At 35.9% G+C, this 13,773-nt stretch overlaps 1 protein-coding gene across 1 annotated transcript; it reads right to left on the bottom strand.

The window, feature by feature from the left end:
• Positions 1–447: 447 nt before the first annotated feature.
• On the bottom strand, positions 448–13,460 carry LOC136032883 (granulin-like). Its single transcript, XM_065713315.1, has 3 exons — positions 13,314–13,460; positions 1,749–1,859; positions 448–647 (listed from the first exon to the last, which is right to left on the bottom strand). The coding sequence occupies exons 1-3, from the start codon at positions 13,398–13,400 to the stop codon at positions 504–506; spliced, it is 342 nt and encodes a 113-aa protein (XP_065569387.1). The 5' UTR covers positions 13,401–13,460; the 3' UTR covers positions 448–503.
• Between the last annotated feature and the right edge of the window lie 313 nt (positions 13,461–13,773).

Genomic DNA, 13,773 nt, shown 5'->3' with positions numbered 1-13,773 from the left:
AAAAATATCATACTTTAGAAACAATTTGGGCTCTATATTTGCACGTTAGGGGTGGGGTAAAGTACAGCGGGTCTGTAAGTAAGATATCTTAGCTACAATTTTCTGATATTATCAAATAATTGTTTTCTGACACCACACTGTCCAAAAAGCTTTACCCTGTCCTCCTAGTGTCCAAACTTACAGCCCAAATTATGCATTTCCCATCTATTCTGTCATTCCTCTTTGATTTTTCTCACCTAAGTTGAAAAAAAAACAAATAGCGAAAGAAACCGGTTTACAGTGTGTCAACCCATGAACAACTTGAGGGGTAGAGGGTATATCACACAAGTGCCAAAAATTATCACCTTCTCTGCTAAAAATGAAGTGGCCTTAGAATTTTATGCTGCTATACTATTGGAAATATTGATTAGCCATAAAGTAATTAACTGAGTTATTTAACAGTAGAAAAATTAGCTAATACATATATTTTTTTCAAAAAAAAGAAAAAGTTTAAATAAAGGAATTCACACGAGGCGCTGGGCAGCAATCTTCAGTATTGGGTGCGAATCTGTTCGGACACCATCCTTAAGGACAGGATAACACAGTCCATCACATCCACAGTAATTCATATATGGACAACATGTTGCGAGGTCTCCACAGCAGACTCCCTAAAATATTAGATTGTTAGCACTGACCTGATTCGGATGTTTTTGAGTCTATTGATGAAAAAAACTTTCAGTTTTGAGGGGAAAAATCTTGAGGGAGGGGGTCCCCCGTTCCTAGTGGATCACCAGTGAATACACATAATGACAGGGAATAACAAATAAGATCTCTTGCATAGCTGTAACTTGTAAGGGCGATAGTGTAAAGTGTATGAGCAGTAGTTATTGCGGGGAGCTACATTTAAAAGTTGCACCTAGCTAAAGAAAACACCAAAAAAATATATTGGTTTAAAAAAAACCTTCACGCACGTAAAGATTAACCAAAAAGAGGCTTCTTTAAATAATCAAAAACACGATTAAACGATAAACGACATATCCATGGTTTGCGTGGAAAGGGAGACCTAAACCTTGAAAACCTCTTTTTTTCCTCGACATATTTGCTGGCTAGGATTTCAAAGACGTTTCCCCCTCCCCTTTGGTCGACCCTGAACAATTTGTAGGCTATAATCATCGAGACTTTTATTTTATTGCTCAAGAGATTTCCCCATTCTCCCGGGGAGAATAGCATGAGTCTGATTTGTAACAACTATTTTTTAAAGTAGATGCTTGTGCTCTTTTCAAAGTTTTTTGAGTAAATTTCTTTCTTATTATCCATATATAAGCTTTTAATATGAATTCTAGTATTTATTTATGCATTTGTCCGTTCAGCATTTTGCAGCTAAAATATTCAAGCAAGAAACTTGAAAATTTCTGTGAACAATCTAGGAGCCATGAACTTTCAGGAAATTGCTATTCAAACTTTAAAACAATGTGCAGTAAATGAAGCAGACAATGATAACAAAAAAGCAATACCGTCTCAAAAGCGCAACATGTGTAGTAATTTTGAGTAAATTTTTTCGTAATTATCCATATATATGGTTTCAATATAAATTCTAGTATTTATTAATGTATTTGTCTGTTTAGTATTTTGCAGCTTAACTATTCAAGAAAGAAACTTGAAAATTTCTACGAACAATCTAGGAGCCATGAATTTTCAGCATATTGCTATTCACACTTTAAGACGATATGCGGTAAATAAAACAGACAATAATAACAAACAAGCATTACCGTGTCAAAAGCACAACATGTATATCCTCCAAAAGTGTTAGGGCAGCAGGTTTGTCGGTACGGGCAAATGGTTCCATCGAAACATGTAACTTGCTTCTCTTCGGGGGTCTCCTAAAATAAAAAGGGTTGTGTAATGCTCTTTATGAAATAAGAAATTTCTTTTAAAACTTAAGCAAAACCCAAAACCATAAAGTTTGAAATATTTTTTCCTATATTTTGAAGTCCAAGATATCATTTTCGACAAAAGGCACGCATCAGGGAGGGGGTCATTTTTTTCTTCAACACCATCTGTAAAGAAGAAGTCTTTGAATATATTAGGATGGAAGAGGAGCATGTGTAGCTGTGTTGGCCTCAGGCAGCTTGATGCTGCTGTGAGTTGTTAGTAGTAGGAGTAGTAAATGATTTAAACACCAATTTTTTATTTACCCCTGACCCCTTAAAAAGTCTATCGGGTCTACAGAATAAAGACTTTGCTTGCCTTGCAAAGTTAGACCAAGCTCTGGTAACATTGTTATTTTCCCTGCTTCACCCCAACACCACGACCCTGTCTACTCTCGGGGGGAGAGACAGGGATAGTAAGTATCTTGTGCCAAACTCATGATTAATCATCTATTGATGGTAACACAAATTATATAGGTTCCCTCCTCTTTGGATTTTAGGCTCAATGTGTCGTTTCAAACTGATTAATGCAGTTCCCTCTCCCCTCTGTAAGCCGTGTCCCCTCTCATGTAAGCCTTTGTTTAACTTTTTGTACGATCCTAACCTTAAAAGAGAAATTAATTACCTTAATTTGCATTTGAGAGCTAAATAATAAGGGTTCATAATGGATCTGTTGTGCTCTATGCTGAGAAACGGTGAAATTTAAGTGATACTAACATATGTACATGTTTTAATTGGATGTAGAGTCTCGCTCAATTTATGTATGGCTTGATATTCCATTCTTCGTCACTTGAAAATTACACAGATAAAAAATCAGCATAATACCTGACAAACGAATTAACAAATGACTCCAAAAGAATAAGAGAGTACGGCTTTCTTTGGAAGAACTAGTTTTCTTTAGATTCAACAGTCGTTAATATTCGAGTTTTAACTGACAAAAAAAAAACTTATCAACATTTTATAATTAGTTTGCTTAATTATTATCAAGGCTACACATGCTGTATAAAAACTTCATAACTTCATTACAGGCTTTGCAACAAGAGAAAAAAAAAGAGCAGAAAGTAGCGGTTTTCAGGTAGCCTATCAGCAGACCTACGATAGTCCAGGGGACATTTAAGTCCTTGGCAAACTAATCGACAATTTTTCCAGTTAGTGAAGATCTCTGATTATTTCCAATTTTATAAAATTGCAAATCCAATTTCAAGAACGTAATTCAAAAGGTGGTTTTGGACATGCTTGGACACGGAACATAAACATTAAATAATTTTGCTGAGCATAGACAATTCTAAATACATGATTTGTCTTTATTCTTATTAAACATGGTGGCTTGTACATTCATTTTCCTGCACATTGTCCCTCCCTTTTTGTCTTTGGGAGCCTTTGGCCTGAACTCACGACGCTATGATAGATCATTTCCTGCAGCTAAATGTTCTTTCGGATTTCGGTAATTCCCTTCTAAATCAAGTAAGTTAATTAGTAAGTTTGAACTAACACTAGTACTAGTTAATTAGAGTTAACAATTACTAGTTAGTTCGAAGAAAGGCCACAAGTACCAACGATTATTATTCTACAAATACTACTAAGCTATTACATTTTATTCTGAAATAACCTAAATAAATAAAAGTATGCCACACAAAAAAGGTAAAAAATTATAGACTTACAAAGAATGTTCTAATGGTAATATTTGAACCTAATTGCTAGTTTGAACCACACTGACTTTTATTAGCCATATATTTTGATGGCTAAATTAATTTCTAATAATTTGAGCTGTATTGTTGCTACGCACCAGTTCATAAGGCTTTTTCGAACATAAAATATATACTGGGCTGTTGCAACTGTAGTAATGTTAACCACAAGTTTTTAATTGCAACCATAATTTAAATAGCGCCTGTTACTAGATGGTAAGGCGGTTACAACCTTAAAATAAGGTGAATGCCGTATAATGGCACTTATACAACAGCCAAAGATCATACTTCATAAAATATCTTTGCATTGATTGGTGGAAATGGGTAAGAGTTATGCTAGTCATCCATATAATGAAATGAATTCGACACAACTTTCTAGTTGTGAAACTATTTCACATCAAGCAACAACATAAACATAATAGATATTGACATGGATCAATGTTCTTAATTAAAAATATATTTTTGTTGTGACTGTCCTATTTGTAAAGGCCATTCCCATAACTTCAGCAATTCATATGAAAACAATGCAGTAAATTTAGAAATTATGGATACTGAAATTGAGGAGGAGAAACTGAAAGAAATAAGAAGAATCTTGAATGAAATGGAGAGAAATTCATTGAGGGCAGGCTCATCAGTGCTTGCAGCCGAAGAGAGTGACCAATATAACAAGAAACAATACAAACAAAAGACATCTTCATTTCAAGAACAATCGTGAGTACAAGGAAGATCTCGTAAGAGAAGGTTTGCTATGACTGAAAAGGATCAGAAATATCCAAATAAGAGACATAGAAAAGACGCATTTTTCTACAGGGATAACTCACGGTATTCAAGTTATTGCATACAAAACAGCTGTGAGAGAGATGTGATATACAAGGCACCAGCATCCTTATGGATTAGGTAAGAATTTTCTAATTAATCCAAAACTTTTTATCCGCAGCTTTTATAAGATTTTTCTACTTTATGTGCTAATTGGTTAATAAAGATTATGTAGAGCAGAAAAAAAAAGTCAAAATTCATTTTTTCTAAACCATGTTGTGACCAAGATGGGCCCAGGATTGCAGAAAGCCTCCAACTTACTGGAGGTCCCAGGGACTTCTTACTGTCCGGTTCTAAGCCGGCTTAAGCACTTTGGTGTAGACTTAAGAAGATGTGCTGGTCCTCGTCCTACACTGGTATCCGGGATCATTGCTTTTCGTGAGGCCAAAATAATTTCGAAGATTTAAAGAACATGAAAATTGGAACTTGGAATGTTACGACGATTAAAAATGACTATTGCATCTATATTTTGACTGACGAATTCAGACGGTATGAAATGGATTTATTAGGAGTTTCAGAAACTCATATCCCAGGGGTAGGAAGCATGAAATAAGGTGAAATAGAATTTGTTTACTCAGACAGGAAGGATGGGGTATATAGACAGAGAGTAGGATTCATGATGAATAAGGAAGCTGCTAAGTCTTGTTTAGCCTGGGAAGGTATTAATAATAGAATACTAATTGCTCATTTTATGACTAATAAGTTCAGGGTATCAGTTATAGTGGTATATGCCCCTGTTGAACCAACTGATGGAGATACTAGTGATTCAGATGAATTTTACCAATAGTTACAGAAGCAAATAGACAGGGTACCAAGTAAAAATATGGGGTTTTTACCAAGAGATTTTAATGCTCAGACTGGTAGAAATAGGGATAGATGGTATCCTAGCCTAGGTAAATGTGGTGTAGGAAAGGAAAAGAAAACAGTAATGGTTTTAGACTTTTACAATTTTGTAGGTATAAAAACCTAGTTATAACCAATATGGTCTTTGGTCACAAAATGGTCCATAAGTTGACATGGTATTCACGTGAAGGTAAGAAAGCAAACCTTATTGATTTTGTTATTGTAAACCGAAGACCAGCAGGATCAATACAAGATACTAGGGTGTATAGGAGTGCTGTTATTGATGTTAAAAGTAAAGATCACCATCTAGTGGCGTCTGAGGTTAATTTAAAGCTGAAATTTCGGAAGGGTAACTACCTCCCAGAAAGTTCAGATGTTAGTAGACTCCAGGATGAAAATTTGAGAAAAAACTTCCAGGAACAGTTGAATACTAAACTTGAGAGTTTAAAATTTGACAATGTGGAAGGTGGATGGAATAATTTTGGAAAAACAATTTGTGAAGTTGCTGATGGTGTCTTAGGGAAGAGTGCTAAGCCTGCAACGAGGAATATTAGTGAAGAAGTTTTAGGTTTAATAGAGAGTGGAAGGGGTTTGTACAAGAATTATCTGAGTGATAGTTTGTATGAAAACAAAAGGAATGTAAAGAAAGTGGAGAAAGCATTAAAATATGGACTAAGGAGATGTGAAGTGGAGGCTACGGATAAAATTGCTGAGGATCTGGAAGGCTAGACGGCATAATAGTTAATAAACTGAAAGGGAATAGTCAATCCGGACTAGTCCCAGCTAAAGAGAGAAATTGGGTTACAATTAGTGATAAGGAAAAAGTTAAAGAAAGAAGGGTGGAACATTTTGAGAATGTACTAAACCGAGATATAGTTGCAGGAAAAGAGATGAAAACGAAAAAGTTGGTGATACCTTGCATGTGAAGGAAGATTTGTTTAGTGAGGATGAATTAGCGACAGTACTAAAAGGAATAAAAAATAATAAGGCTCCTGGTGCTGATAGTGTGATAAATGAGTTTATTAAATATGGTGGCTCTGAGGTTAGGAATAAGCTACTGAAGATTATGAACATGGTTTTTAAAAAAGGGAAAGTACCTAATGATTATAGAAAAACCTTAATTAAACCACTGCATAAGAAAGGTGACAAGAGTGAGTGTCGTAATTACCGAAGCATTTGTCTGGTCTCTGTCGGTAGCAAATTACTGAGTAACATGATACTTTTTAAAATAAGAGATGCTGCAGACAAAGTTTTAAGTGAAGAACAGTGCGGTTTTAGAAAAGGTAGAGGACATGTCGACCAAATTTCCACTCTAAGGTTAATAATTGAGAAGTGCCTGAGTTGTCTAACAACTTTGGTCCTTAGTTTTACAGATTATGAGAGAGCTTTCGATTCTGTTGAAAGAAGAGCGTTAGCAAAGGTCTTATCCTTATATGGAATTAAATAAAAAAACATGTTTTTCAACGGAAAGTAAGGAGCAACATTAAACTTAAAATGAACAGAAATTACTTCGTATGAAAGGAGATGCTTCCTCATCAACACCCCGCTCTTTACGCTAAAGTTTGACTCTTTCTCTTAACTCTACTTTTTAAAACAGTAAAAAATGTTTGACACCTTTTTTTTAACTCTACTTTTTAAAACAGTAAAAAACTTTAGCGTAAAGAGCGGGGCGTTGATGAGGAAGCATCTCCTTTCATATAAGAAGTAATTTCTGTTCGTTTTAAGTTTTAACGTCGCTCCTTACTTTCCATTAAAAAAACTTGTTTTTTTATTTATTTCTGAACGTTTTTGAATCAATGCATGTTTTAATTTTGACTCTCCGCAGATGAATAACTAAAACGAAATTTGCATATTTTTTTTTGCTAAATGACTTTCTCATAGTTTTTGATCGAATCATTTTGAGAAAAAAGGAGCGGGGGAGGAGGCCTAGTTACCCTCCGATTTTCGGTTACTTAAAAAAGGAACTAGAACTTATAATTTTTACGAATGTTTTTATTAGTAAAATATATAGGTAACTTACAAATTAGCTTACGTAGCGAACTTCTGTATTCTCATGTTTTTATTATGTATACAAAGGGGTTCACCCCTCGTCAGAACTTCGCTCTTTACACTAAAGCTTAAATTTTGTTCCAATTTCTTAAGAATGACCCCTGAATCACAAAAGCTGTAGAATAAATAGTTGAAGTTACTAAAAATACTTTAGCTTTAAAAAGAACGAGGTATTATGAGGAAGTGAGCCCATCATATGTGTAATAATTTCTGTTCGTTTTAAATTTTAATGCTTCTCCTTAGTTTCAGTTGAAAAACTTTTTCATATTTATTTTCTTTCTTATTATATTTTTAAATAATGCTAGATAATCCTGCGCTCCCTTTATGAAAATTTTCTTCCCCCATGACTAATTCCTCCAAGGAAAGTTCCCCCAGCATATTCCCCTCTTCTCAAATCCTCCCCCAACCTAAAAATTCTCCTGAAAACGTTTGTACACTTCCAAATACCATTACTATATGTAAGCACTGGTCAAAGTTTTGAACTTGTGGCCCCTCCCACAGGGACTGTGGGGGAGTAAGTCGTCCCCAAAGACAGAGTTATAAGGTTTTTTGACTACGCTGAATAAAATGTATATCTCAGAATTTTCATCTGGTGACTTTGGGAAAATAATTACCGCGGGAGGGGGCCTAGGTGCCCTCCAATTTTTTTGGTCACTTAAAAAGGGCACTAGAACTTTTCAATTTCCGTTAGAATGAGCCCCCTCGCAAGATTATCGGACCACTGGGTCGATACGATCACCCCCGGGAAACAAAACAAATAAACACGCGTCTATGATCTGCCTTCTGGCAAAAAATACAAAATTTCGCATTTTTTTAGATAGGAGCTTGAAACTTCTACAATAGAGTTCTCTGATACGCTGAATCTGGTGGTGTGATGTTCGTTAGGACTTTTATTCTATGACTTTTCGGGGTTGTTCTTCCCTATTTTATATTTAAAATCAAAATTAAAATGCGATTCTTTTGATGTAGCTATTGATATCAAAATTCCAATTTTTAGAGTTTTGGTTACTATTGAGCCGGGTCGCTCCTTACTACGGTTCGGTATCACGAACTGTTTGGTACCAGAAAAATACATTAAAGTGATTTGTGCTATACACGAGAATAATACTGCTGTGGTTAAGGTAGGAAATGAGGTTAACAATTGGTTTTGTATTAAATCAGTAGTTAAGCAGGGTTGTGTTCTATCCCCTTTATATGGATATTTTGATGGACTTCGTCTTAAAGAGTAGAGGAAAGGCAATTGTAGACCACGGAATCAAATGGGGAGGAAAAACACTCCTGGACTTAGATTATACTGATGATTTAAGCATATTAGATGAAAGTGTGAGCAAAATGAATGAATTTTTAAAGGGTTTTGCGAGTTCAGGGTGCTAGAATAGGTTTGAAAATTAATGTGAAGAAGACTAAGTCACTAAGGCTAGGAATAAGTGAAGATGAAAAGGTGACGTTGGATAACGAAAAGATTGATCAGCTTCACTAACCTTGGTAGTATTATTAGTAAAGACGGTGGGTGCAGTGATAATGTTAAAAGTAGAATAGCTAAGGATCAGGGTGTTTTTTCACAGTTCAAAAAAGTTTGGAAGAATAGAAAGATAAGTCTGCAAACCAAGATTAGAATATTGGAAGCTACAGTGATGACAGTGGTTAAATATGGCTCTAAAGCATGGGCGCTCCGAGAAGCAGATAAAAATTTACTGGATGCTTTCCAGAGAAATTGCCTAGACATTGTTCTGGGTACCCGGCTGACTGACCGTATTTCAAACAGTAGGCTACACGAAAAATAAGGTTTAAACCCGCTTTTGAGGGCTATAATGAAAAAAAGGCTGAGATGGCTAGGCCACGATCTGCGGATGAAGGATATATATATATATATATATATATATATATATATATATATATATATATATATATATATATATATATATATATATATATATATATATATATATATATATATATATATATATATATATATATATATATATATATATATATATATATATATATATATATTTATATTATGGAAGGGGAGCCGTCCAGAGCGCATTATATTAAACACGTGAGCTAAACTAAACTAACCTAGCAAAATATCAACTAAACATAGAATTAAAATATAGCTACTATATATTTTTCCAGCAAGCCAAAGATATTCTTATTCTGGCACAGAAAATGGTGATTTTCGCAAAACTAGGCGACATAAGCAAATATAGTTCTCTTCGTGATACTCCCCAGCTACCTGAGCAGATAACACTCACTTCAAAGTAAGTGAGGGGGGCTTGGGTTCAAGCTAAAACTACCAAAATAGGGGGGAGTCTGTCCCTTCTTCAACCCTCGGTCTTTACGCTAGAATATTATTTTTTTCTAGAAATACATCTCATTAAATTTCAGCAGTCTTTTTTTTAGAGCAGTCTCTCAAACAATTAAGACAAAAAGTAAAACTCTACCTTAAAAAGGGAGGATTGACGAATGGCAGCATCCCCCCTCATTTGCTGATTAATTTCTTCTTGTTTTAAGTTTTAATGTTGCTCCTTACTTTAAGCGAAAAAATGGTGTTTTTATGGCACTTGGTATTAACCAAGTGACATATAGCAGTCGCCAATTCTGTCGGTCTGTCTGTCGGTCTGTCGGTCTGTCTGTCGGTCTGTCGGTCCCGGTTTTGCTACTTTAGGCACTTCCAGGTAAGCTAGGACGATGAAATTTGGCAAGCGTCAGGGACCGGACCAGATTAAATTAGAAATAGTCGTTTTCCCGATTTGACCATCTGGGGGGGAGTGGGGGCCCGGTTAATTCGCAAAAAATAGAAAAAATGAAGTATTTTTAACTTATCAGCGGGTATTTGGATCTTAATGAAATTTGATGTTTGGAATGATATTGTGTCTTAGAGCTCTTATTTTTAATCCCGACCGGATCTGATGACATTGGGGGGAGTTGGAGGGGGAAAACCTAAAGTCCCGGTTTTGCTACTTTAGGCACTTCCAGGTAAGCTAGGACGATGAAATTTGGCAAGCGTATCAGGGACCGGACCAGATTAAATTAGAAATAGTCGTTTTCCCGATTTGACCATCTGGGGGGGGGGGAGAAGGGGCCGGTTAATTCGGAAAAATAGAAAAAATGAAGTATTTTTAACTTATGAGCGGGTGATTGGATCTTAAAGAAATTTGATGTTTGGAATGATATTGTGTCTCAGAGCTCTTATTTTAAATCCCGACTGGGTCTGATGACATTGGGGGGAGTTGGAGGGGGGAAACCTAAAATCTTGGAAAACACTTAGAGTATAGGGATCGGGATGAAACTTGATGGGAAAAATAAGCGCAAGTCCCAGATACATGATTGACATAATCGGAACTTATTTGCTCTCTTTGGGGTAGTTGGGAGGGGGGGAGTAAGTCTTAAAAATTAGAAAAATGAGGTATTTTCAACTTACGAACGGGTGATCGGATCTCAATAAAATTTGATGTTTAGAAGGATATCGTGTCTTAGAGCTCTTATTTTAAATCCCGACCGGATCTGGTGATGGGGGCGGGGAGTTGGGAGGGGGAAACCTAAAACTTGGAAAACACTTAGAGTGGAGGGATCGGGATGAAACATGGTGGGAAAAATAAACACAAGTCCTAGATAGATGATTGACATAAACGGAACGGATCCGCTCTCTTTTGGGTAGTTGGGGGGGGGGGGTTAATTCTGAAAAATTAGAAAAAATGAGGTATTTTTAACTTACGAATGGGTGATTGGATCTCCATGAAATTTGATTTTTAGAAGGATATCGTGGCTCAAAGCTCTTATTTTAAATCCTGACCGGATCTGGTGACATTGGGGGAAGTTTGGGGTGGGGAGACCTAAAATGATGGGAAACCCTTAGATTGGAAGGATTGGGATGAAACTTGGTTGGAAAAATAAGCAAAAGTCTTGCATACGTAATTTACATAATTGGAACGGATCCGCTCAATTGCGGGGGGGGGGGGGTAATTCTGAAAAATAAGAAAAATAACGTATTTTTAACTTACGAAGGAGTGATCGGATCTTCATGAAACTTCATATTTAGAAGGACCTCGTAACTCTGATATCTTATTTTAAATCTCAACCGGATCAAACGTAATTGGGGGGGGGCAGTTGGGGGGACCGGAAATCTTAGAAAATACTTAAAGTGGTGAGATCAGGATGAAACTGGATGGGAAGAATAGAAACCTGTCTAAGATACGTGACTGACATAACTGGACCGGATCTGCTCTCTTTGGTGGAATTGGGAGGGGGGAGGTAATTTTGAAAATTGAGGTATTTGTAACTTACGAAAGGGTGACCAGATCTTAATGAAATTTAATATTTAGAAGGATCTTGTGCTATAAAGTTTAACTTTAGGTTCTGACCTTCTCACAAGTGCCAAATGAGCTCTTGGCTCTTGGCTCTTCCGACCTCGTCCAAATGAGCTCTTGGCTCTTCCGACCTCGTACCATATGAGCTCTCGGCTCTTCCGACCTCGTCAGAAGTGCCATATGAGCTCTTAGCTCTTGTTTTAATTTAATTTCTAAGTGTTTGTGAAAGCATGTCAGCAAATCCTTTTCCATTCCCCTGGAAACTTTTCTCCAGCAAAAAATCCCCCCAATTTTCTCCCAATATATATATATCTATATATATATAAATATATATATATATATATATATATATATATATATATATATATATATATATATATATATATATATATATATATATATATATATATATATATATATATATATATATATATATATATATATTTTCCCAATAGCAAATACTACATGTGAACAATGGGCAAATTATTTGACTTACAGCCCTTTCCTCAGGAACTATTGGGATCAATCTCATCTCCAACGGCACAGTTAAAAGACCTTTCAACTATATTGGCTTAAATGGTTATTTAAATGTTTTGAGCAGATGCCTTTGAGGAGAAAAGGGTTTGTGAGACAAATTTAATTTGTCACACAAATTTGTGTGACAAATTTAAAATAATGTTTTCAAAAATGAAAATTTGCGGTGTGGTTTTGCGGAGAGGCAGTAACGTTGGTAATGAGAAAGCATTAACCAAGAGAAACCAGAGAGTCTTTCACTATATTCAACAAAAAACTTTTTTATTTGATTTTTGACCATTATTTAAATCATGCTAGGAAGACCTTGTCGTCCCCTCTCCTGTCTAAAATATCCATCTCTGGAATTAAGTAAATGTTTCCACTCCGGAAGCCTCTCTGCCACAGAAAATTCTTCCCGTGGGAAATCCCTCTCCCCCAGCAGAAAATCCCAGCCAAAAAGTTTCCGTATATTTCCCAATAACGAATACCATTTGTAAACAGACAAATTTTGTAACTTACAGCCCTTTCTGCAAAATTTGGACCGAATACATTCGGGAGAAAAGGGGGTGCGGAAGGGGGACTAGTTGCACTTCAATCCTTTCGGTCAATTTAAAAAGGCACAAGAACTTTTAATTTCCGTACGGATGATTCCCATCCCGATCTTGTAGGAGCATTGGTTCGATATAATCAATCTTGGAAAAAAACAAATAAGTACGCGTGCATGATTTTCTTCTGGCCAAAAAATATAAAATTCCACATTTTTGTAGATATCAGCTTAAAACCTCTATAGACGGCTTCTATTATGTAGTAAAAATTATGGTATGGTTTTCATGGATATCACTTATTCGCTTGACTTTTTGGGGCCATTCTTCCCTTTTTCGAAAATCAAGCATTTTTTTTGGGGTTCGTAGCTTTTGATGAGTTACATTTAACTTCATGGCTTATATATACTTGAAATCAGCCTAGAAAGTCAATTGATGCATTAATTGATGCTTTAATGCATTAGTTGTTATCGACATTTTCTCTAGAGCTTTTGGTTTCTATTTGACCGAGTCGCTCCATACTTGCAGTTCGTTACCACAAACTGTATGATTGATGGAAAGGCAACATGATCTTCACAGTTATTCAATAGAACGGAGGAAATTTTAGAGCCTAAGGAAAGGAAGAAATAAAAAATCAATGAATCTTACCCCTGCATAGGCAAAAGCAACAAGACAAAGTAACACAACCGCTTTCATTTTGACTAGCTTTACGAACTTTTTATTTGTTCGAGACATTTATAGCAATGAATTATCTTATGTTTGTTTTATCTGTTTACGTGAAAGATATCAGGGATAAAGTAGTACAAACACTAAGTGAAATCCAAGATAAATCAAAAGTTCATGTTAGCCTATCTCTTACGAAAAAAATGATGTTTTTTCTTAAAACGAATTGAAACCAATGTTTCAATTCAATCCTTCAAGGTTGGCCTGGAACTAAAGTCATGCGACGGCTGAAGCGTATTGTATTTACTGCTTCGTATTAACGACGCCTCTTGACTACTAACGTCTTTGCCTCGACCACGCATTCCAGGTTCAATCTCTTGGTGTTGCATTGCTTAACTGAGGTCAAACCCTCAGCGCAGTGGCGTCGTTTGGGGAGGCTGTCCCC

Source organism: Artemia franciscana, chromosome 11 (assembly GCF_032884065.1).
Source record: "Artemia franciscana chromosome 11, ASM3288406v1, whole genome shotgun sequence".
In the NCBI taxonomy this organism is placed as follows: Eukaryota; Metazoa; Arthropoda; class Branchiopoda; order Anostraca; family Artemiidae; genus Artemia; species Artemia franciscana.
This window is presented reverse-complemented; position numbering and strand designations above follow the sequence as displayed.

Bases quoted from the DNA above. Each gene is read 5' to 3' on its own strand.
- LOC136032883 (XM_065713315.1), bottom strand. From the start codon at position 13,400: ATGTCTCGAACAAATAAAAAGTTCGTAAAGCTAGTCAAAATGAAAGCG. The intron at 1,860-13,313 runs GTAAGATTCATT...TTTTTATTTTAG, and splicing joins TTGCTTTTGCCTATGCAGGG to GAGACCCCCGAAGAGAAGCA. The intron at 648-1,748 runs GTAATGCTTGTT...CTAATATTTTAG, and splicing joins CATGTTGTGCTTTTGACACG to GGAGTCTGCTGTGGAGACCT.